Source organism: Ranitomeya imitator, chromosome 7 (genome assembly GCF_032444005.1).
Source record: "Ranitomeya imitator isolate aRanImi1 chromosome 7, aRanImi1.pri, whole genome shotgun sequence".
NCBI lineage: Eukaryota > Metazoa > Chordata > Amphibia > Anura > Dendrobatidae > Ranitomeya > Ranitomeya imitator.
This window is the reverse complement of record NC_091288.1, coordinates 69,692,371-69,718,840: the sequence shown is the minus strand read 5'-3', so window position 1 is coordinate 69,718,840 and position 26,470 is coordinate 69,692,371. Positions and strand designations below refer to the sequence as shown.

The 26,470-nt window shown below is 43.2% G+C and overlaps 1 protein-coding gene across 2 annotated transcripts in view; it reads right to left on the bottom strand.

The window, feature by feature from the left end:
- Nucleotides 1-26,470, bottom strand: part of ERBB4 (erb-b2 receptor tyrosine kinase 4) — a 1,426,503-nt gene that overhangs the window by 115,691 nt on the left and 1,284,342 nt on the right. For both annotated transcript variants that reach the window (XM_069733421.1, XM_069733420.1), the window contains exons 21-24: nucleotides 25,822-25,977; nucleotides 23,023-23,098; nucleotides 20,381-20,527; nucleotides 343-440 (exon numbers count right to left, since the gene is read on the bottom strand). In XM_069733421.1, the coding sequence (XP_069589522.1) occupies nucleotides 343-440; nucleotides 20,381-20,527; nucleotides 23,023-23,098; nucleotides 25,822-25,977 (477 nt within the window). The remainder of the gene's footprint in view (nucleotides 1-342; nucleotides 441-20,380; nucleotides 20,528-23,022; nucleotides 23,099-25,821; nucleotides 25,978-26,470) is intronic.

The following is a 26,470-nucleotide window of genomic DNA, read 5'->3' as shown; positions in this document are numbered from 1 at the left end:
TACTACAAATACTGTCTGCACCTATAATGACATTATAATATAGGTTATTAGCACAAATATAATAAAAAGAAAAAGCCCTACAGAAAAAACCTAAAGTAGTAAAAATAGTTCAAGGGATATTCTCCAGTTTGGAAGTTATGCCATCTTTATGGGGATAAATTCCCGATTTCTTGAGGTCTGACCATTGGAACCCCTCACCGATCGAGAGAACTTCTGGTTCTAAAAAGCTCCTTGTGGATGGAGCGACTGTCAATCAAGATAACTTCCAAACTTGAGAACACTACTCTAATATTTGCACAGTGTATGTGTTCACTTGTTAGGCACATATGTGGTATAAATTACCTGTATAACAAGGTATCTCTGAGGGTCTCTTGCCATCCTAGAAAATTCTGCAGCCAGCTCCTTGAATTTGGGGCGACTATCGGCATCAATCATCCAACCTTTGGAAAGGAAAAGCAAATGGTAATTACCGTAATTCATTGCATAAAGACAACATGTTCTCTTCTTCCTGAATTGCAAACAAAAATGCCAATTTCTAGATCAAGGTCACTCAATCTTATATTCTCAACCTAAGGATATTGGAAAGAGATCTAAAATGGGAGATAAGGGGCACAGAGTCTAAGTGTAGGTGTATATTCACCGCAAGAAAATATATATTCACAGAACCTCCCAAACGTGAACATTGAGCCAAAATATCAAGAAACATTGGTCAAATAGATTATTAAGTATGATTTAAAAACAGAGAAACTGACAAGATAAATCACAATAAATATCATAGTGCAAAAATACATCATGAAGGGTACAGATCAAATATACATGCTGGAGAATAATCTCCAAAAGGACAAACCTATAAGTGCTAAAGTGTATCATGAACGATCTAAAAAGACTAAATAAAGTGCATGGAAAGTCTCTAAGAAAATACTGGTACCAGTGTAGAGATGATCTGTAGTTCCCAAGGACTCCAGCTCCAACGTACGTTTTGCCACCGTGGCTTTTTTGTGATTTATCTTGTCAGTTTCTCCATTTTTAAATCATACTTAATAAACTATTTGACCAACGTTTCTTGATATTTTGGCTCAATGTTCACTTTTGGGAGGTTCTGAGATTGTTTAGTGGACATTATGTATTAGGGTGAGTCTTTCTCACTGAGTTGTGTACTTAAGAAAATATATATTGTTGCACTCACCCTTTGGATGTCTTGTATGTACATTCAATTGATCCGTATGATGGATCCACTCCTTATAATTAGTGATGAGCGAATAGCATTGTTGATCGGGTCTCCCCGAGCACGCTCGGGTGATCTCCAAGTACAGTATTTTGTAGTGCTCGGACATTTAGTTTTCGTTGCCTCAGCTGCAAGATTTACAGCTGCTGGACAGCCTGAGTACATGTGGGAATTCCCTAACAACCAGGCATTCCTCACATGTATTCAGTCTGGCTAGCAGCTGTAAATCATGCAGCTGAGGCCAGGAAAATTAAATGTCCGAGCACTACAAAATAGTCGGAGATCACCCGAGCATGCTTGGGGAGACCCGAGCAACAATGCTATTCGCTCATCACTACTTATAGCCTTCCGGTATGCAGCACAATTGCAGGAACTATGCCAGCCTTAATCCAAGGATTGTGTGTGAGTACAATGGTAAAAGAGAAAAAAAAATTCCTTTCTTGGTGCTTCTGGAAGACAGGGATAGTTTAGAGGTGGAGATAATTTGTTCAGTAACAAATTTATTAGAACACTTTAATAAGAACAAAACAATACGTTTCAGCCCACAACGGCCTCCTTCAGGTGTAATATTATAATATACCTGATGAAGGTTGTTGTGGGCTGAAACACGTTGTTTGGGAAAAAAAAATTCTCTTTCACCATTATTCTCAACCCAAGAGAATGGGACCAATAATGTTGTGATCAGATTGCGATCAGAATGTGATATGAATTTCTCCGATGAGAAGATGGGGAAAAAAATTCTCCAGTCTGTCAGTCCATGAAAATTGGACTACATTCAGACGACATCCAAGTGCAGTCCGATTTTTTCAGGGACCCATTGACTTGCTCTGCCGAGTGTGATCCGATAATAATCGGATCAAACTCATGAATGCTATGACTTGTTTCTCGGACTGGTTCAGCCGGCGGAAAAAATCAAACATGTGCATGACTCCATAGAGTAGCATTGGTTAGAGTGTGATCCAATTTTTTTGTCACTCCGACCAAAAAATACGGTCATCTGCACGAGCCCTAAAGGAGTCCAATTAAGACACGTATATACATAAATTCCATATATTCATATATTCAGGCCAACCGGATCAGTTTTCTTGTTCCTCAACTGATGACAACTCATGTGCAAATGTCCTCAGTTATCATCTGGTCATCTGGCTTTTTCATTTGCAAAACTGGTCAGTCGCATTGAAAAACGTAACATGTATTGTTTCATAATCTGACTCTTTGCTCTAGTGCAGCAAGTGATGCGTTGGGTGATTGTAAACGATCGAATGGTGAACTATGGGATCCCCTCTGGCATCAGTTTCCCTCTGGTGTTTTATGACCACAGGAAAAGAAAATAAGATGGATGTCTGGATTGGTGGAAACGTGGCCTAAACTATGAGGAGGTTTAGAGTGTGATAGAAAATTGGAGTATGTATGTTCTCTCCATGTTTGCGTGGGTTTCCTCCGGGTTCTCCGGTTTCCTCCCACATTCCAAAGACATACTGATAGGGAATTTAGATTGTGACCCCCAATGGGGACAGCGATGATAATGTGCGCAAACTGTAAAGCGCTGCGGAATATGTTAGCGCTATATAAAAATAAAGATTATTATTATTATTGGAGTATCTGGAGAAAAGTGTTTTAATGAAAAAAGCAACCAAAAAAATATCACAGTACCTCACTTCATGTCCTACACGTGTTAACCCTTATAAAGGAATATGTTGCAGTATTATATAGTAGGACAGGGGTAGAATCATTCGGCAACGGTTTGTGGAGCCCTCTGGCATAGGAGACATTTGTTATTTGTGCCAAGGTGAAATACCTGGCTCTCTCCAGAACAAAGCATTACGGAAAACCATATATATCATGCCTCTGCCTCCCTCTCCCTCTTCCTCCAGCCCCCTGTTTACTGGTGCATGTCCTTTCTGTGCTTACACTGAAAAGATAAAGTACAAAGCATTTCAAAGTATTTGCAGTGTAGCTCACAAGGATTTAACTCTTGTGCAGTCGGCCGGGCTCCTTACAGACGCTTATTTTGGCCATGAGTTGAAGACAACATCACCTTCATTAAGTGAATGCACTTTTTTTGTCTATTGATTAATCTAGTGCAGGTTTTTCTCTTTGATGAATAACCAGTTTTTGCAGTAAGCTGAATATTCCCCAAAATGTCAACATTTTTGTCAAATATTATTTTTTATATCAGCTGCAAAAAACTATAAAAGCAATATTGTTCACATAAACCCCCACTATTGTAACACAAGATGAGAAATCGCAGGTATAGTTCAGAGACACCTTATTTTTTGCACAGAAACCCTTCAGTTATCCTTGATTTGGAAAATATTGGATTGATAGGGCATGTGCAAATGGTCAAGAAGTGGCAGCGCTTTGGATGCAGCGCATGTTCGCTGCGTCCAACGCGCTGCCGACTATAGAACGAGGGTGAATCCGCATGTAATCACTGAAAAGTGTGGATTCACCGCATCGATTACATTCTAAGGCCAAGGTCATGCTTGCGAGGGCAATGTGAGAAACTTGCGCAAGTCTCTCGCATCAATACCCGGCACTGCCGCTGGCACTCAGACCGGATCGTACAGCTGAATAGAAATACATACAGCCGCAAACTCCGGTCCCGAGTGCCGGCGGCAGTGCCGGGTATTGATGCGAAAAACTCACACAAGTTTCTCGCATTGCACACACAAGTGCGACCCGGTCTAATGGTGAAATTTCTCTTGCGTTCGGAGACTTGTGTCTCCGTAAGACAAATTGACATGATGCGGTCTGGAAACTGAATGGGATTTCTAGAAATCTAATCTCCTTGTGCTTTTTCTACACAGAGTAAATTTGCATGCGGTGCGTGTATCAAATCCGCAACACGTCAATTTCTCTTGAATTTTATGTGCAGATTTTCTCCGTAGATTTTCGTTAGATATTGAGAACTCGCATTTAAAAAATGCATGTAATCTGCACATGACTGTTAATAAAGTGTTCTCAAGGTCAAATGCCAGGAAAATTTTAAAACAAGACAGCTTTAGTTAAAAACATGACACATCAAAAAGAGTAAAAAAAAGCATTTAAAAAAAACATACTCAAAAACGCAATGGGAAAATGCAAGTACCCCAATTTTCCTAATGTGTGCTGAAATGGTGCAGAAAATCTGCAGCATCAAAAACTCAGCAAATACTCTTGACACATGTACACACTCAGTATTTGGTCAGTATTTTACCTCAGTATTTGTAAGTCAAAACCAGGAGTTGAACAATCAGAGGAAAAGTATAATGGAAACACATCACCACTTCTGTATTTATCACCCACTCCTGGTTTTGGCTTATAAATATTGAGGTAAAAAACCTACCAAATACTGAAAGTATGAACATGGTCTCATAAAGCATTAGACCTTGTGCGCACATTCAGTATTTGGCCAGGGTTTTTACATCAGTGTTTATAAGCCAAAACCAGGAGTCGAACAGATGAAAAGTATAATAGAAACATGTCACTTCTGTATTTATCACCCACTTCTGGTTTTGGCCTACAAATACTGAGGTAAAATACTGACCAAATACTCAAAATGTGCACAAGGCCTAAAGCACATGGGTTGTGAGCCATACAGCTACTTATTAAAACAATAGACAAATGAGCATTAAATGCAGGGTCTCACTTTTCTTATTTTATGTTTGCTGTCTTTCGTACAAGTACCCATGGTTATGTGGGCATCAATAACAAACGTGTGAGGAAATCCAACAGTCTGAATATTTAATTCATCGCTCATGTTTATAAATGTATAAATAAAGGCACTCAGCGGGAAAATTTGATCAAAGTGTTAGATCAGAATCTGATCAGAATTCTTGCATAAAAACAAAACGAATGTTTCCAAGTGCAACTCTGTTAAAAGTATGGATAGATTGAGGGAGAACAGGGTCTCTCCAGGGGGGATGGTCAAATTACTGTATGTGATCCTCCACATATGTGGGGTTTATACATGTGTCAACCTGTTTTATTGTATACTGGTGTTTTATATCCTGTTGTGTGAAACACTCTAGGACTTTAAAGTGTAGATGACTTAACACCACTAAATGGAATCTGAGGGCAGCATGATGGAAGGGCAAATACCTTGATTCCAGTGATGCATCACTTACTGGGCTGCTTGCTATAGATTTGATCAAATCAGTTTTATCTGCTGCCGATCCAGCAGTTCTCTGAATGCTGAGCTCCTTATAACCCTGCCTACACCACTGATCACTGGTTGGCAGCTTTCTGTGTACACTACCCATAGGCAGAAAGCTGCCAGTGAAGGGGGCGGAGTTAAACAGAGCTCATGAATATGGAGGACTACATGGCAGCAGGTTTACTAGTCCTCTAGTGGTATCTCTGTCTGATAAAACAGTCATTTTTATTGAAATTACAGTAAGCAGCCATGGGGGCAAATCATCACTGGAATCAGGGTCTATATCTCTATAGAGATATATAGATATTCACCAGGTAAAACCTGGTGTCAGTGTCAGGTCTGCGCCGTTACCCTGATAAAAATGATATCTGGGTTGATGAAATCCATCTCGTGGTTGTTGTTTAATTTTTATATTCAGTTAATGATATGCTTGTGCTCTGGGGTGGGCTGTGGGGGTCTTCATGTGGTGTTCTGAACCAGCTGTGGCAACTGCACTGCAACAGAATTGCATGTTTAATGTGTGGTTACTACATATGGTTGAGATTTTCTTGAGGAGTATACAAAAAAAATCAATTTTAAAATGATGCCATCCATGCCTGCGCAGTACCGGCTATCAGTGTACGTAGCTGTGATCCAATAGCTGCTGTTGCGCATGCGCCAGTGGCGCCATCTTTTTTGGAGAAGATAAAAACAATTTCCTCCTCCACGATGGTGCCACCGGTGCCTGCGCAGTGATGAGCGAACGTGCTAGCTTAACTGTTATCCGAGCATTCTCGGGCGTTATCTGAGTATCTTGGGCATGCTTGGATTATATATTATTGTCCCTGCAGCTGCATGTTTTATGGCGGTAGACAGCTAGGACACATGCAGGAATTTCCTGTTTGTTTGCCAATCTCCACATATGTTACGGCTCTCTACCTTCACAAATCATGCAGCCGCAAGGACAAGAACATATTATCTGTTGTAAATTTTGTTGTCGGGCTCCCTCCTGTGGTCATGAATGGTACTTCGGCTGGTTCTGTCCATGGACTTCCTCTGGTGGGTGTTTCTGAGTTTCACAGGTGACGAGGTTAATTCGTTAGCTGCTGCTCTATTTAACTCCACTTAGATCTTTGCTCTATGCCACCTGTCAATGTTCCAGTATTGGTCTGTTCACTCCTGGATCGTTCTTGTGACCTGTCTTCCCATCAGAAGCTAAGTTCCAGCTTGTATTTCTTTGGTTTGCTATTTTTCTGTCCAGCTTGCTATTTAATTTGTTGTCTTGCTTGCTGGAAGCTCTGGGACGCAGAGGGAGTGCCTCCGCACCGTGAGTCGGTGCAGAGGGTCTTTTTGCACCCTCTGTGTGGTCTTTTTGTAGGTTTTTGTGCTGACCGCAAAGTAACCTTTCCTATCCTCGGTCTGTTCAGTAAGTCGGGCCTCACTTTGCTAAATCTATTTCATCTCTGTGTTTGTATTTTCATCTTTACTCACAGTCATTATATGTGGGGGGCTGCCTTTTCCTTTGGGGAATTTCTCTGAGGCAAGGTAGGCTTTATTTTTCTATCTTCAGGGCTAGCTAGTTTCTTAGGCTGTGCTGAGTTGCATAGGGAGCGTTAGGCGCAATCCACGGCTATTTCTAGTGTGTTTGATAGGTTTAGGGATTGCGGTCAGCAGAGTTCCCACGTCCCAGAGCTCGTCCTTATTATCAGTAACTATCAGGTCATTCCGTGTGCTCTTAACCACCAGGTCCATTATTGTCCTGACCACCAGGTCATAACAATTATCCGAGCATGCCCAATATACTTGGATGACACCTGAGCATGCTCGGATAACACATTATCCAAGCACGTTCACCCATCAGTAGTTGGTTTAGCTAAATTTTGTCTAATGTGTACAGGGGAAGAAGGGCGAGGATGAAAGGAAAGTATTACATCTTTGTTTCCCTGTATTGATCTGGAAGTCAGAAAACAGTCAGGCACTAGAAAATCTGTCCTCACATAAACACTCCTTCCTGATGTCAAATAGCTGTCAGAGTAGATCCACAGTAAAAGCAAAGCAAGTTTTTGCTATGTAACATGAGTCCAGCAGGAGGGCTTAGACACTGATTTCAAGGATGTGTTACTGATTAGACTTTGTTTTGCTGTTTCAATACAATTATCGCTGCCTGGACTTGTCCCCCCCTTGAAAAATGGTCCAACCCTGACTCCTCCTCTGATAAGCAGCTCATTGTCAATAGACAATGTACACAGAAAGCTGTGGTGTGGGTAGGGGCAGCTTTCTGAAATCTGTTACATGCTACTTCTAAAAACTCTGATTGTATCACAACTGCTGCACCCAGTAACCTAAGTGACACACCGCTGGAATCAGAGTCTCTTTTCCTACATTATGCTGCTGTCAGATCAGGTAACAAAAACCAGGTGACAGATTCCCTTTAAAAAGTCCCAGTGTTGTGGTCGCAAAGTAAACGCTAAAATACAGCCATCTGTAACCGGCCTATTCTTAATGTTTATACCTGACATGCAGGGCCACCATCAGGGCATTACTGCCCTTACTTCTGTATGGGGCCCAGTGAGCAGCAGTACAGAATGGGGCCCACAGCTCTGGGACCCCGCTCCTGTGCTTCTACTCATCGGGCCCCTAGAGCTGTGCGTCATCAGGCCCCAAGTGCTGTGCGCTATAGGCCTGCGGCGCAGACATCAGTGCACATGTCTGCATTGGGGCTGGGAGCTATGTATGGCAGTTTAACATTGACGGCTGCACAGCTATTGCTCCCTTCGTGTTCTCTATACTTCTGGTTCAGGTGTCGTCGCTTGCGCGATGATGTCATCACGCATCACCGACATGTACCGGACGCTGAAAGCAGAGCTACACTGCTGGAGAGCGACAGTGAAGTAAGTATGAAAAACTTTTTTGCTTTCTTTATAAAATGAATTCAATGGGTGAGGGGGTGAAGGTAACTGCAAGTGATGAAGTTCAGATTGTAAGGCTGCCGTCACACTAGCAGTATTTGGTCAGTATTTTACATCAGTATTTATAAGCCATAACTATGAGTGGAAAAATTAGAGGAAAAATATAATAAAAACATAAGCACCACTTCTGCATTTATCACCCACTCCTGGTTTTGGCTGAGAAATACTGATGTAAAATACTGACCAAATACTGCTAGTGTGATGGCAGCCTAAGGGGGACTTCACATGATGGAGTTTGGGGGTTAAAGGAGACTGCACATGATGAAGTGGGGGGAGTGGGGCTGCACATGATGAAGTGGGGGTAAGGGGAACTTCACATGATGAAGGGGGAGTGGGGCTGCTCATGAAGTGGGGGTTAAGGGGGACTGCACATGAAGAAGTGGGGGAAGGGGACAGCACATGATGAAGTGGGGGGAAAAGCGGGATGGCACATGATGAAAGGGGAGTGGGGCTGCATATGAAGTTGGGGGTAAGGGGGATTGCACATGATGAAGTGTGGGAGTGGGTCTGCACATGATGAAGTGGGGGGAGAGGGGGACTGCCATGATAAAGGGGGGATAAGGAGGACTTCACTTGATGAAGTGTGTCTGAGGGGAGACAGCACATGATGAAATGAAAGGGGGATAGGGGGTTGCAAATGATGAAGGGGCACTGCAGATGAAGTGAGGGGGTGATAGGGGACTGCAATGGATGAAGTAAGGGGACTTCAAAATAAAGTGGGGGGACTGCAAATGATGAAGTGGGGGGAGGGGAGGGGGACTGAAAATTATGAATTCAGTTTGAGGGACGGGGGACAGCAATTTAATTGAAGGTGGGGAGAGCAAATGATGAATTGAAGGTGGGGGTGGGAAGAACAAGTGATGATCTAGGGGAGAACAAATAATGAATTTTGTGGGTGGGGGAGTAAATAATGTATTGAATGTGGGGTAGAGCAGTTGATAATGAATAGAGGGTGGGAGAGAAAGACATGACGATGAATTGGGGTGGGAGGGGCATGTAAATATAATGAATCAGAGTTAGGGTTCGAGTGGGAGGTACATAGTGGGGGCGTTGAGGATGAAGTGACTGGCAGTGAATTGGGGGAAAGAGTACAAGTGCTAATTCATTTATATATTAAATGGGGAAAGTGGCTATTTATAGTTAGTGGGTGCACAGTGGCGGATTATAATTTTATTTGGAATGGTGGGTTGCATAATAACCATTCACATATTGATTGTGGGTGCTCCTCTGTATCAGATGTGTAGTGTAGAGGAAAGGGAAAAAGTGGGGAATGTGCTCTGCAAGCGGTGCTATATGTAACTGTGTTATTTTATGCAGAGATGACTCCTGGCTGGAAGAAGTGATGGCAGTCTGTGCTGGATGAAGAAGAAAAGCAAAGGTGAAGGGCTTCAGCTAGACACGTCACTGGTGAGACAGTGTGTTACTTGTACACAGACACTATACACTGTATACTATATACATATGTATACTAACACAATATACACAGCTCCTGTGTACATTATCAGCGGTGATCACTGTATTACCTGTACACTGACACTTTATACAGAGCTCCTATGTATGGCACTGGTGATCACTGTATTACCTGTACACTGACACTATACACTGTATACTATATACAGAGGTCCTGTATATAATGTCACTAGTGATCACTGTATTATCTGTACACTGACACTACACACTGTATGCTATATACAGAGATCCTGTGTACAATATCACTGATGATCACTGTATTACCTGTACACTGACACTTTAGAGAGAGCTCCTGACTATAATGTCACCGGTGATCACTGTTATTACCTGTATACTGAGACTATATACAGAACTCTATATACTATATATACTATATACTATACTGTAGACCACTCCCTTTTGCTACAAATCCTCTCATCCCTTGGCATCACAGACTTGGCCCTTTCCTGGATCTCGTCATATCTGACAGACCAAACATTCAGTGTCTCCCTCCCCCACACCACCTCCTCACTTCGCCCCTTGTCAGTCGGTGTTCCTCAAGGCTCTGTTCTAGGACCCCTACTCTTCTCCATCTACACTTTCGGCCTAGGACAGCTCATAGAATCCCACGGTATGCAGTACCATCTCTACGCTGACGACACGCAGATCTACCTCTCCGGACCTGACCTCTCCTCCTTGCTTACCAAAATCCCGCACTGTCTGTCTGCCATTTCAGCCTTCTTTTCTGCTCGCTTTCTACAACTGAACATGGACAAAACAGAATTCATCATCTTTCCCCCATCTCACTCTACCCCTCCACCAGACCTATCCATCAATGTCAATGGCTGCTCACTATCCCCAGTCCCACACGCCCGGTGCCTCGGGGTGATCCTCGACTCTGCCCTCTCTTTCAAGCCACATATCCAAGCCCTTGCCTCCTCCTGTCGTCTCAAACTCAAAAATATTTCCCGGATCCGTGCTTTCCTTGACCGCAACACTGCAAAAACGCTAGTGCATGCCCTTATCATCTCCCGCCTCGACTACTGCAACCTCCTACTCTCTGGACTCCCCTCTAGCACTCTGGCACCACTCCAATCCATCCTACACTCTGCTGCCCGACTAATCCACCTGTCCCCCCGCTATTCCCCAGCCTCTCCCCTGTGTCAAGCCCTTCACTGGCTTCCTATCGCCCAGAGACTCCAGTTCAAAACCCTCACACTGACATACAAAGCCATCCACAACCTGTCTCCTCCATACATCTGTGACATGGTCTCCCGGTACCTACCTACACGCGACCTCCGATCCTCCCAAGACCTCCTTCTCTACTCCCCTCTCAACTCTTCTTCCCATAACCGCATCCAAGACTTCTCCCGTGCTTCCCCCATACTCTGGAACTCTCTACCCCAACACATCAGACTTGCGCCTACCATAGAAACCTTCAAAAAGAACCTGAAGACTCATCTCTTCCGACAAGCCTACAGCCTGCAGTGATCCTCAACCTACTGAACAGCCGTACAGCCAGCTCTTCCCTCTCCTAGTGTATCCTCACCCACCCCCTGCAGACTGTGAGCCCTCGCGGGCAGGGTCCTCCCTCCTTATGTACTCGTGTGCCTTGTTATCTGCTCATGTTTAATGTATTTGTCTATATTTGCCCCGTATTCACATGTAAAGCGCCATGGAATAAATGGCGCTATAAAAATGTATAATAATAATAAAATAATAACTCTGGTGTATAATATCACCAGTGATCACTGCATTACAGTGACAGTAAATACAGAGTTCCTGTGTACAATGGCACTTAGTATTGTGTTTTTCTTTAATAATGGTCAGTATTGTAGTATTTAGTCACTGTGATGGTAATATGTGATTTGGTCATGGTGGGGCGGTATTTGTTCCTTGTATGTGGTATTATTCAGTCACTATATGGTGGTAATATGTGGTCTGGCTATGGTGTGGCAGTATTTGTTCCTTGTATGTGGTATTATTCAGTCACTATGTGGTGGCAATATGTGGTCTGGCCATGGTGTGGCTGTATTTGTTCCTTGTATGTGGTATTATTCAGTCACTATGTGGTGGTAATATGTGGTCTGGCTATGGTGTGGCAGTATTTGTTCCTTGTATGTGGTATTATTCAGTCACTATGTGGTGGCAATATGTGGTCTGGCCATGGTGTGGCAGTATTTATTCCTTGTATGTGGTATTATTCAGTCACTATGTGGTGGTAATATGTGGTCTGGCCATGGTGTGGCGGTATTTGTTCCTTGTATGTGGTATTATTCAGTCACTATGTGGTGTAATATGTGGTCTGGCCATGGTGTGGCGGTATTTGCTCCTTGTATGTGGTATTATTCAGTCACTATGTGGTGGTAATACGTGGTCTGGCCATGGTGTGGCGGCATTTGTTCCTTGTATGTGGTATTATTCATTCACTAGGTGGTGGTAATATGTGGTCTGGTCATGGTGTGCCTATATTTGTCCCTTGTATGTGGTATTAATGGTCATTTAAAAAAAATGTATGTGACTTATTCCCTTAAAGCAAAATACATAAAAATCTATTTATATTTCATAGTTGACAGTAGAGTAGGGCCATGCCAAAAGAGTCTACCGTGTCATGGTGGCAGCTTAAAAATTATTTTGGCCAGAACAAAAGCTGCTGGTTATGAATGTGATCTGGTGTTTGATGGGAACTGTTAATATTTGATTGGTGGGGACATGGTGGAGAACTTGAGTTTTTCCAAGAGTTAGCCGTGGGACAATGGAGGCGGAGCTTGTGTGGAGCCTGGGCGAAGTCTCAAGGGGGGCTGTCATGATCCCAATGGCAGGGGATCACAAAAGGACAAGCAATAAAAACAAAACAAGCTCTAGGGTGATGGAACCTGAGCTGACCGCGATCCTGAACCTAAACACACAACTAGCAGTAGCCGGGGAACGTGCCTACGATGATTCCTAGACGTCTCGCGCCAGCCGAAGGATTAACTTCCCCTATAAGAAACACAGACCTCACTTGCCTCCAGAGAAACACCCCACAGAAATAGCAGCCCCCCACATGTAATAACGGTGAAATGAGAGGAAAGCACATACGTAGTTATGAAAATAGAATCAGCAAAAATGAGGCCCGCTAAAGCTAGATAGCAGAGGATACAAAAATGAACTGCGCGGTCAGCGAAAAACCCTTCAAAAAAAACCATCCTGAAATTACTTGAACTCATGTGCCAACTCATGGAACATGAGGAGTAATTTCAGCCCACTAGAGCAACCAACAGCAAGGAATCACATATCTGCAAGCTGGACTAAGACAAAAATTAAGCAAAACGTGGAACAGGAAAATCAAAACTTAGCTTGTCCTGAAGATAACAGACGCAGGGAGCAGAGGTAAAAAGACACGCTGATTACATTGATAGCCGGCGAGGAAATGACAAAAAAGCCAGGTTAAATAGGAAACTCCCATAACCTGATGGAACAGGTGGACACCAGAGACCGCAGAGAACACAAGTCACCCAGTACCATCAGTAACCACCAGAGGGAGCCCAAAAACAGAACTCACAACAGTACCCCCCCCTTGAGGAGGGGTCACCGAACCCTCACGAGAACCACCAGGGCGACCAGGATGAGCCCTATGAAAAGCACGGACCAAATCGGCAGCATGAACATCAGAGGCAATCACCCAAGAATTATCCTCCTGACCATAACCCTTCCACTTGACCAAATACTGGAGTTTCCGTCTGGAAACACGAGAATCCAAGATCTTCTCCACAACATACTCCAATTCACCCTCCATCAGCACCGGAGCAGGAGGCTCAAGCGAAGGAACGACAGGTACCTCATACTTCCGCAACAACGACCGATGGAACACATTATGAATAGCAAACGATGCCGGGAGATCCAAACGAAACGACACAGGGTTAAGAATTTCCAAGATCCTATAGGGACCGATGAACCGAGGCTTGAACTTTGGAGAAGAGACCTTCATAGGAACAAAACGAGAAGACAACCACACCAAGTCCCCAACAAGAAGTCGAGGACCCACGCGGCGACGGCGATTAGCAAACTGCTGAGCCCTCTCCTGGGACAACTTCAAATTGTCCACCACATGACTCCAAATCCGATGCAACCTATCCACCACCATGTCCACTCCAGGACAATCAGAAGGCTCCACCTGACCAGAGGAAAAACGAGGATGAAACCCCGAATTACAAAAGAAAGGAGAAACCAAGGTAGCAGAACTAGCCCGATTATTAAGGGCAAACTCGGCAAGCGGCAAAAAGGAAACCCAGTCATCTTGATCAGCAGAAACAAAACACCTTAAATAAGTTTCTAAAGTCTGATTAGTTCATTCCGTCTGGCCATTCGTCTGGGGATGGAATGCAGACGAAAAGGACAAATCAATGCCCATCTTAGCACAGAACGTCCGCCAAAATCTAGACACAAACTGGGATCCCCTGTCAGAAACGATGTTCTCCGGAATGCCATGCAAACGGACCACGTTTTGAAAAAACAGAGGGACCAACTCAGAGGAGGAAGGTAACTTAGGCAAGGGTACCAGTTGAACCATCTTAGAAAAGCGGTCACACACAACCCATATGACGGACATTTTTTGAGAGACAGGGAGATCCGAAATAAAGTCCATGAAAATGTGCGTCCAAGGCCTCTTTGGGATAGGCAAAGGTAACAACAATCCACTGGCCCGAGAACAGCAAGGCTTAGCCCGAGCGCAAACTCCACAAGACTGCACGAAAGAACGCACATCCCTCGACAAGGAAGGCCACCAAAAAGACCTGGCCACCAAGTCTCTAGTACCAAATATTCCAGGATGACCTGCCAACACAGAAGAATGGACCTCGGAGATGACTCTACTGGTCCAATTATCCGGAACAAACAGTCTTTCCGGCGGACAACGATCAGGTTTATCCGCCTGAAACTCCTGCAAAGCACGTCGCAAGTCTGGGGAGACAGCCGACAAAATCACCTCATCCCTAAGGATACCAGTGGGCTCAGAATTTCCAGGGGAGTCAGGCACAAAACTCCTAGAAAGAGCATCCGCCTTCACATTCTTTGAACCTGGCAGGTATGAAACCACAAAATTGGCCTGTCTAGGATTCAGACGCTTGGCAGACTCAAGGTACATCAGATTTTTGTGATCAGTCAAGACCACCACACGATGTCTAGCACCCTCAAGCCAATGACGCCACTCCTCAAATGCCCACTTCATGGCCAAAAGCTCCCGATTACCAACATCATAATTCCGTTCAGCGGGCGAACATTTTCTAGAAAAGAACGCACATGGCTTCATCACTGAGCCATCGGAGCTTCTCTGTGACAAAACCGCCCCCGCTCCGATCTCGGAAGCATCAACCTCAACCTGAATAGGAAGCGACGTATCTGGCTGACGCAACACAGGAGCAGAAGAAAACCAGCGCTTAAGTTCCTGAAAGGCCTCCACAGCCGCAGGAGACCAATCAGCAACATCAGCACCCTTTTTAGTCAAATCCATCAAAGGCTTAACAACACTAGAAAAATTAGTTATGAAGCGACGATAAAAATTAGCAAAGCCCAAGAACTTCTGTAGACTCTTAAGAGATGTAGGCTGCGTCCAGTCACAAATAGCCTGAACCTTGACGGGATCCATCTCAATAGTAGAAGGGGAAAAAATATACCCCAAAAAAGAAATCTTCTGGACTCCAAAGAGACATTTAGAACCCTTTACAAACAAAGAATTGGCCCGCAGGACCTGAAACACCTTCCTGACCTGCTGAACATGAGACTCCCAGTCATCAGAAAAAACCAAAACATCATCCAAATACACGATAATAAATTTATCCAGATATTCACGAAAAATATTGTGCATAAAAGACTGGAGGACAGAAGGAGCATTAGAAAGTCCAAAAGGCATCACCAAATACTCGAAATGGCCCTCAGGCGTATTAAATGCGGTTTTCCACTCTTCACCCTGCCTTATCCGCACAAGATTATACGCACCCCGAAGATCAATCTTAGTGAACCATTTAGCCCCCTTAATGCGAGCGAACAAATCAGTCAACAATGGCAAAGGATACTGATATTTGACTGTAATCTTATTCAAAAGACGATAATCTATGCAAGGCCTCAAGGAACCATCTTTTTTGGCCACAAAAAAAAAACCTGCTCCCAAAGGGGACGAAGATGAACGGATATGTCCCTTTTCCAAGGACTCCTTAACATAATTCCGCATAGCAGTATGCTCTGGCACTGACAGATTGAACAAACGACCTTTAGGGAATTTACTGCCAGGAATCAAATCTATAGCACAATCGCAATCCCTGTGAGGAGGAAGCGAACTGAGCTTAGGCTCCTCAAAAACCTCCCAATAATCAGACAAAAATACCGGAACCTCAGAAGGAGTAGATGAAGCGATAGAAATCGGAGATGCATCATCATGAACCCCCTGACATCCCCAGCTTAACACAGACATTGTTTTCCAGTCCAGGACTGGGTTATGAGTTTGTAACCATGGCAGACCAAGCACTAAGCATCATGTAAATTATACAGTACCAGGAAGCGAATCACCTCCTGATGAACGGGAGTCATACGCATGGTCACTTGTGTCCAGTACTGAGGTTTATTCATAGCCAAAGGTGTAGAGTCAATTCCTTTCAAAGGAATAGGAACTTCCAGAGGTTCCAGACTAAACCCACAGCGATTGGCAAATGATCAATCCATAAGACTCAGGGCAGCGCCTGAATCCACATAGGCATCGACGGAAATGGATGATAATGAACAAATCAGCGTCACAGACAGAATGAACTTAGACTGTAAAGTACCAATGGCAACAGACTTATCAACCTTTTTTGTGCGTTTAGAGCATGCTGATATAACATGAGCTGAATCACCACAATAAAAACACAATCCATTTTTCCGCCTATAATTTTGCCGTTCACTTCTGGACTGAATTCTATCACATTGCATTATCTCAGGTGCCTGTTCAGAAGACACGGCCAAATGGTGCACAGGTTTGCGCTCCCGTAAACGCCGATCAATCTGAATAGCCATAGTCATGGACTCATTCAGACCTGTAGGCGCCGGGAACCCCACCATAACATCTTTAATGGCCTCAGAAAGGCCATCTCTGAATTTTGCAGCCAGAGCGCACTCATTCCACTGAGTAAGCACCGACCATTTCCGAAATTTCTGACAATATATTTCTGCTTCATCTTGCCCCTGAGAGAGAGCCAATAAAGCTTTTTCAGCCTGAATCTCTAGGTTAGGTTCCTCATAGAGCAAACCCAATGCCAGAAAAAACGCATCCACATTGAGCAACGCAGGATCCCCTGGTGCCAATGCAAATGCCCAATTCTGAGGGTCACCCCACAGGAAAGATATAACAATCTTGACCTGGTGAGCAGGGTCTCCAGAGGAGCGAGATTTCAAGGAAAGAAACAACTTGCAATTGTTCCTAAAATTCAGAAAACTAGATCTATCTCCAGAAAAAAACTCTGGGACAGGAATTCTAGGTTCAGACATAGGCGTATGTACAACAAAATCTTGTATATTTTGAACCTTAGCAGCAAGATTATTCAGGCTGGAAGCCAAACTCTGGACGTCCATGATAAACAGCAGTGGTCAGAGCCATTCAAGGATTAAGAGGAGGAAAGAAGCAGTCAAGCTGCAATTAAGGCTAGGCAGCAAACACTGAGGAGGGGAAGAAAAAAAAAAAAAAAAAAAACTTCCTCAGACTACTTTTCCTCCTACTTCAGCCAAAACGATGACCAATTTTTCCGGGCCGGCTATACTGTCATGATCCCAATGGCAGGGGATCACAAAAGGACAAGCAATAAAAACAAAACAAGCTCTAGGGTGATGGAACCTGAGCTGACCGCGATCCTGAACCTAAACACAAAACTAGCAGTAGCCGGGGAACGTGCCTACGATGATTCCTAGACGTCTCGCGCCAGCCGAAGGATTAACTTCCCCTATAAGAAGAAACACAGACCTCACTTGCCTCCAGAGAAACACCCCACAGAAATAGCAGCCCCATACATGTAATAACGGTGAAATGAGAGGAAAGCACATACGTAGTTATGAAAATAGAATCAGCAAAAATGAGGCCCGCTAAAGCTAGATAGCATAGGATACAAAAGTGAACTGCGCGGTCAGCGAAAAACCCTTAAAAAAAAACCATCCTGAAATTACTTGAACTCATGTGCCAACTCATGGAACATGAGGAGTAATTTCAGCCCACTAGAGCAACCAACAGCAAGGAATCAGATATCTGCAAGCTGGACTAAGACAAAAATTAAGCAAAACGTGGAACAGGAAAATCAAAACTTAGCTTGTCCTGAAGATAACAGACGCAGGGAGCAGAGGTAAAAAGACACGCTGATTACATTGATAGCCGGCGAGGAAATGACAAAAAAGCCAGGTTAAATAGGAAACTCCCATAACCTGATGGAACAGGTGGACACCAGAGACCGCAGAGAACACAAGTCACCCAGTACCATCAGTAACCACCAGAGGGAGCCCAAAAACAGAACTCACAACAGGGGGCCTGAAAATTTTGCCAGTATGGGGCCCCAAAATTCCCACTAGCAGCCCTGCCGACATGGGATAATTCAGAAAACCGAATATCTTCATCTCATACTGTTCAGTTTCTTGTGGCACATATTTTTGGAGATCAATGTTATAAATGCCTATGTATATCAAAAATTCTATCTACGTTGCATTGATGTATTCTAGCTTATGGTAAACTGACAAAGAAAAACTGTGGTTCTTGCAATTTAGTAATAATCCTTGTTGCTCCAACACAGAGAGCACAATGCAAGGTCAGGCATTTTTTCCTATTGACTGTTTGCTGTAGCGATACATATATATGCAGCTCCCCGGGATATCTGGAGTCAGCAGGGGGCATTGCAACACTCTGCATTCTTATCATGAACATACACTGGCAAAAAGTCTCCTTTTAATAACAGGCTCATTCATCGTCACAGGTTTCTGGTACTGCGATGCGGTGGCCTTTCAGGATAAACCAGATAGGGAAAAGGGACATCTCTAAAGGAGCGAGGCGTTAATCGCACTTAAATGAAGCCAGAAGCTCTAGGGGGATTTTGCTTATAATGAGATTGAATGGGCTGGAGAGACACACTTCAGGAGACAAGTGACTTGCTGTAGTTCTCTAATTATATAGTGGGAGACATAAGTATTATCCCCAAAATATATGTTTTGGTTGAATTGCTGTAATCCTGTATACTGCAGAAAGTGAATACAGCACTGCGTGGCCTGATAAACCTAAGATGCTCCATGCACTATATACGGAGAGCTGTATCATATACCAAGCAGGGATTACTTACTGCCACATACAGTAATGCAGAGTTTGTTAGATATAGCAGCGGTAAATTTGTTATTTGGAAGAAATCATTCTTTTTTCTATTTCTATCATTCACAAAATTAGAAGGCAACACTTCCTCTGTTTTATCCTGATGAAGGGCACTAAGACTGAAACATCAACATTCCTACACGGTAAATTCCTGATGATTTATCCAGGATATTTAGGTATGCTACCAGGACAGCAATCTAGATCATATTAATATCTCAACCTACCGTAATTGATAATGGTATAAAAGATATAGTACATGTGGGGATTCCCTAGCAACCAGGCAACCCCCACATGTACTTATGCTGGCTAACAGATGTAAATCATTCAGCTGCGGTAAGGAAAACAAAATCTCCGAGCACTAAAAAATACTCGGATGTCACCCGAGAGTGCTCGAGAAATCTAGAGTAACGAGTATATTCGCTGATCACTATAGCTAATGACTAGGAAAGAAAAAATTGCTAGGCTAGCCATATTTGCACCTGTGTATAACCCATGCCATAATTACACGCATGAATTGTCTATAGTATCTACATTTCATAATATTTCTCTGTGAGGTAAATGTAACACTCTGACATATTTCATGCCGTGAAATAATACTATGCTTTTTCTCTTAATGCTTTGAGCTGTCAAACATTCAGATGGGGATGTAGGAAGTGAAGTTCGTTAACACCTCTATATTCCCCACGCAAACGTAATTCACAGACTGAGAACTAATAGAGCAGATGCTAGAAAAAAAAAAAACAGCAAGACTGAACATGTGCTTCCCATCAACAAGTAGGCTTCAAAAGTCAGGCACAGGGTTCAGAAACCCAGTTTGCAAAGTTTCAGTTAACAGAAGGATAAGAAAAAGAAAAGAAAAATATATTTACCCCATTTCACCCTTGTTCTACTTTTCGCCTATAAAGTGGTCTTTAAGTGATCCTACGTTGCTATTATGGTCTATATTGTATGTATAAAATGGAAATCCTACTAATGTTCTGATATGAAATAATTATTTTCAATTATATGGTTTAATGAAGGCACCTCTTTGGTGCTGAAACATGTGGCTTAAAGTAACCATACATCTACCTATGAGCTGTCCTCCTTTCCAGAAGTGTCTGAAGGTTCCAAGATTTTCCTCTACTTTGAACTGGATTAACTTCAATAAAGGAATTCTACACTTGGTGGAGGTCCCAGTACGGATTGAATCACATTCTAGGATGCCCTCAGGTCTTGCCTTTGACAATTTTCCCCTACAATTCACTAGAAACTACCCAGGTACACTGATTACTTACACTTCACCATAACCATATAGACGTCAATGGTGCACACAGGTGGCTGAGGAAGTCGTTCTCCTTTCTCCAAGAGATCAGGGATTTCCCGTGTGGGGATTCCATCATAGGGCTTTCCACCAAACGTCATAAGCTCCCATATGGTGACACCTAGAAAATATGTTTTAGTCCATTACCCAAATTTGCAGAATTTTTTTTTTCCTATAACCACTTATCTTCATCTCACTAGTAACAATTCTAAATAATATAAAAATAAAATCCACAACTTAAGGTCCATGAGATTGGTCTGCTGATAAAACACATCCATGAACCAGTTAACTGTGTGCGGACAGAAGAATGGATTCTGCTAAAATACCAATCTGGCAAATTCTTGCAAAATATTTTTGGCCTTTTGCAGATTTCAGTCTACAGCAGAATCATCAGCACTCAGACAATCAGGGAGATTGAACTTTTTTTTACATTGGGCATAAAACAAACATTATCACCAAAATATGGATTCTGGAAAAAATGACCAAAAGAAAACAAAATACTGTCCAAGAAAGGGTTGATATTGATATTTAGAAATGCTACTTCCAATAAGTGGCACTAAGAGTTCTAGTATTCTTCATTTCTGAAGAGGCAATTTGCACAGTACAAAAGAGAAAATGTGCACATCCGTTTTTGATCTAAGTGCCAAATTTTCTGATTATACCGCTCACAACAAGGACCACATAAAATTGGAATGTGTATGTTACATCTGAACCCTAAAAAGTTATTTGCATCCCCATTTAGCACTGCAGAAAATAGAGTCAAGACGACCATACAATGAGCACAGCTATCGTTATAGTTTATGAGAGTTACTTAATGCATAGGAGTCAGAGGTGGCTGTGGGTCACATGGAATGGCATCACAGGCCAAATGTGTCCCTGTTATACTCGCACTCGGACTGTTTATGGTGAGCGTGGATCGTGGTCCCATTATACTGTGGATCGAGGAGAGCCTGGAGGGGTGTGACTAAGTGCCTTCCCAAGACTGACCCCAGATTCACGGCAACAGACAGTGCTGTGATGTAAGGAGAGCCCGGGGAGGCATGACTAGGTCCTACACCAGTACTGACCTCGGTCACATGGCAGCTGACCCTCAATGAGATATGGTGATGATGAAGGACAAGACTGATAGACAAGCATGCAGGTGTTGGACCCAATTCAGACTGGACGGGCAGGAACAGCTTCAGGAAGAACTGGGTGACTGGCAAGTATGACTGGAATGGGTAGGACCCAGTTCAGACAGGATGGACAGGAACAGCGTCAGGAAGAACTGGAAAGAGGGTACTGGACCGCAAGTGCAGACAGACAGGGAACTGCTTGTTCCCACAGGACAGACAGGAGCAGGTTCACATAAAACAGACTGGGTCAGGTAAGGACAAGTACACACAGGACTGACAGGACCAAATTTGCACAAACCCAATTCAGGGACAGGTACACATAGGACAGCAATAGCCAGACTCACTCAAAGTACTTACAATGAAGTAGCAAGAGTACACACAAACTACTAATGTTGCACAGAGACAACAGATTGTTGATAAGTACAGGTTCAGACACAGGGAATTTAGGAAAAGATCCAGACTTAGATACAAAGAGGCTCAGGGTTTGGTCCTAATTCAGACAACAACAGACACAGATACAGGTTCAGGGTTCAGGCCTGGGTATTCAGTCCCCAGGGCAGCGGAAACAGGAAAGATCAGATACAGGTAGAAATTCAGGGTTCAGGATTGGGTGTTCAGCCCTCAGGAGGGCAGGGACAGGAAAGGAAAGGACCTGGCAACTCAGTAGTTGCACACACACACTGTAAGAGAATGTTGCTCAGGTCCCTCCCAACAGGTGGAGGTGCCTAAAGTACCAAGTGCTTCTCAGCAATAGGCTGGGGACACATTAGGAATCTGGGCACTGTCTTTATAAGAGTCAAGAAGAGAACTGGTGGGCAGCTTAAGCATGCACAGCAAGCAGAGGACCAGTAGCTCACTGCACACAGCAAGCAGAGGACTAGGAGCTCACTGCATGGCCTGGAGTGGTGAGTACATCAATGTCCCTGCAGGGTGCAGGATGGAAAGCCATGCAGGAATGCAGACAGTTGTGTTACAGTTCCCCCGAGCTGCACATTGTGCACCTCTGGTCTATAGCAAATGCATACATTAAAAGGGTTGTCCACTACTAGGGCATCCTCTTCTCAATTTGAATGTTTGACCCCCTTAACGTAAAAACATATATACTCACCTCTGGTGCCGGCACCATTCCAGTGATGTTGGCCCTTGTGTTCACAGGACTCACGTGAGGTTGTTATATCACATAAGTCCTGTGCCAAGTCATCACTGGTGTTACTGTCCCCACTTTCGGACATATAAGCAATCAAGAGAAAATGAGAGTTTGAAGGCGTGGATAGTGATGCCAGCACTGATTGGGCGCAAGGCTGTGATGTAACAATCTCACGTGATCCCCAGAAACGCGAGTGCTGACACCACTAGAATGGACCCTCCGGTATAAGTCTACAGCTTTTGCTATTACACCAATATGGCCAACTACAAAAAACAAGATTACCTTCCCCTGTCATTAAATTCCAGAATTGAATCTAACTGATGAATATAACACTGCAGAAAATATGATACTTGCCATAACTCCAGACATCGCTTTGATGAGTAAACTTTCTGTAATGAATGCATTCCAGTGCCATCCACTTAACTGGCATCTGTTTAGAGAAAATTAAAATAAGTTTATAATTTTTTTATTGTCGTTTGTGAACAATCAGTTATCAAGAAACATTTTGCGCAGGAAACCTATATAGATATATGTACAGGGTGGGCCATTTATATGGATTCACCTAAATAAAATGGAAATGGTTGGTGATGTCAACTTCCTGTTTGTGGCACATTAGTATAAGGGAGGGGGAAAACTTTTCAAGATAGGTGGTGACCATGGAAGCCATTTTGAAGTAGATCATTTTGGATCCAACTTTATTTTTTTCAATGGGAAGAGGGTCATGTGACACATCAAACTTATTGAGAGTTTCACATGAAAAATAATGGTGTGCTTGGTTTTAACGTAACTTTATTCTTTCATGAGTTATTTACAAGTTTCTCTTTGTTTACAGCCATTGACAAGTCACAGAGGTTAACAAGTGAGGAGCAGATAGAAATTGTGTTGATGTCTGGTGAACGCAGTACCTGGGTCATTACAGCAGATTTCAATGACACCACCCTTTTCCCATGCTACAGTTAGCAAACTGCTTGCCAAATTTCGTGAAACAGGTTCAGTGTAAGATTTGCCAAAATGTGGATGCAAGAAAGCTGTCACTAATGAAGAAACATCAGTGGCTGAAGATGCACAGAAGATGGCATGTTCCCTGAAGATGGCACGTTCCCTGAGTTTTTCCAGCAAGATGGTTTCCTGGAAAGTGGATTGGATGTCATAGACCAGTTGAATAGCCACCAAGGTCTCCCGATCTGACCCCCTTAGACTTTTGTCTAGGGTCATCTGAAGGCAATTATCTATGCTATGAAGATAGGAGATATGCAGCATCTGAAACAACAGATAGTGGAAGCCTGTGCTAGCATTTCTTCTGCAGTGCTGCAACAGTATCAGTGTGTCAAGAGTGGGAGAAGAAGGTTGCATTGACAATCCAACACAATGGGCAGCACTTTAAACACATTTTATGAGTGTGTCATAAACTTGTAAATAACTCATGAAAGAATAAAGTTACATTAAAACCAAGCACTCCTTTGTTTTTCTTGTGAAATTCTCAACAAGTTTGATGTGTCACATGACCCATTTCCCAATGGAAAAAATAAAGTTGGATCCAAAATGGCCGACTTCAAAATGGCCGCCATGATCACCACCCATCTTGAAAAGTTTTCCCCCTCCCATATACTAATGTGCCACAAACAGGAAGTTGATATCACCAACTATTCCCATTTTATTTAGGTGTATCCATATAAATGGCCCACCCTGTACTCAGATTTTAATAAGGCTATTTTAGGCAAAAAAAAGACACATTCTAACTGCTCAAAGTAATCACACTTGATTTATTTACAAAGTGGCTCCTTGAAAGGTCATCTGGGACTCATCTACTACTGCAGTTGCTTTAAGGACCTAACATAAGGCCTGGTAGACTAGAGTTTTTTTTTGGTGCAATAGCATGTAACTTATAAAGCCTAGGCACTGTGCCTATTGTCTTCACTTACATAATGGCATAATGCCATGCTGTATCATGTGGTTTGATAAAAAGCTACAAGGCTTGTTTGTGCCTCTGAATTATATTGTTCATCAGCAAAGTTGAATGTAGTGAAAGAGTAACTGTACTTTCAAGGAACTTGTCAGAGAGCGCAGCACAATCTTTCTATTTCTCTCTTCCTATTTCTTCACTCTGCTCCTCTCTTCTCATCATCCACAGCTCCATAGTGTATAATTTGATGTGTCACAAGACTGTAAGGAGGAAGACTGGGCTGCGGGTACCTGCGCAATGCCTGGTCCAGAACCGTCGAGGCTGCATCCAGTGTTGCCGAGGGGAAGAATGGGGAGCTGGACAGTACCCATAACCTGGTGAGAGGGGGCATGGTGAGACAGGAGAGAGCGCGGGAAGCGTGAAAAAGGCCGAGTTTCCCTGCGGTAGGGAAAGGAGCAGGTGTGCATCGCGCTCTGCGAGAAGAGAGAGGGTGTGGAGCTGAGATGTGGCAGAGGTTACGTGAGGGCACCGCAGAACCAGTGAGCGCGTAGAGCTTCGGGTGCTCGGACAGACAGTGTGCGGTGCTCGCATTGAGAAGTGAGTGCCAGACGCAGGATCGTGAGCTGTATCCCCCCTTGCTGACAGGCGTGCGGCGAAGCATGCCCCAGATAGAGACTTCCACGGCATTACCAACTTTGGCTTTATAGATTAATGGACTAGGGGCTCATTGGGCATAACTGGTGACGCATGTTGGTGGGTTATGTTTGAGGACGCCGGACTGGCCGTTGCTGGTATTACAACTCTCATGCATGCGATTGAGGAACAGAGAAGTCACGATAAGTGAAGTTTAATAACATGACTGTTGTGTTATACCATAATTCTATTGTTAATTATCTGTTGCCTCCCTGCCAGGAGTTCATTATTGTTATAAATTAAACCACATTGTTGTTAACCCTTGCTCTGCATTCCCTGCGCTACTGCGTCCTTGAACCTGCTTGCAAGACCACCATGAGCTGGCAGTCTGTCCAGTTTGAGCAAGAGGGATTTGAGGTTTTCTTTTTAGGAGTGAATTCATGAGGCGGGGGAGGTGAAGAACAATCAACCAGAATAAGTTGCCTTATGGATAAAATTTAATTTCTGAGATCCTGTGGGTGCGTGTCAATACTATAGCACAATTTTAAGTGTAATAACTCCAGTAGGGATATGTAATATTAACCAACATCAAGAATAAGGCATTAAGAAATGGTTACTTTGCCACCATCAGCATTGTATTCCTTCTCATCTCCTTCAAGTAGACGGGCTAGTCCAAAGTCTGTGATCTTCACGTGGTTTGGAGACTTCACCAACACATTCCTTGCTGCAAGGTCTCTGTGAACCAAGCGACGTTCCTCCAGGTACATCATGCCCTGTCATACAATACAATACATAGCTGTCATATAGTGAATGTATGTCTGCGTCAAATAGAAAGAATGTGTTAGTTATATTTTATATATTTTATGGGTCTACAGAGAATTGCTGGCAAACCAAAACGGAAAAATCATTGTTAATAATCATCTTTTATTCATAGCATATCCAAGGTTTAATGTAGCAAGTATCAAGCAAATGCTAACTCATTATTCCAGGTCCATTTAGAAAACATATTATGATCATTTACTCCAGTGTTGTATAATGCAAATACGTAAGTGCTTCAATGATGATTGTGCACTTCATTATATCATTATGTTTATGATGAACATTTATTTGCTTGCCATATTTGCCAAGTCAGAGAAAAAATGTGTCTTTTGCTGAATAGACAAAATGAATACCAAAATATAAATTACATGTGGGGGGATATTCATGAATCCCAATTAACCATACAATCTGTGAAAGCTACAAATCCCAGAAGGTCATGAAATTCTG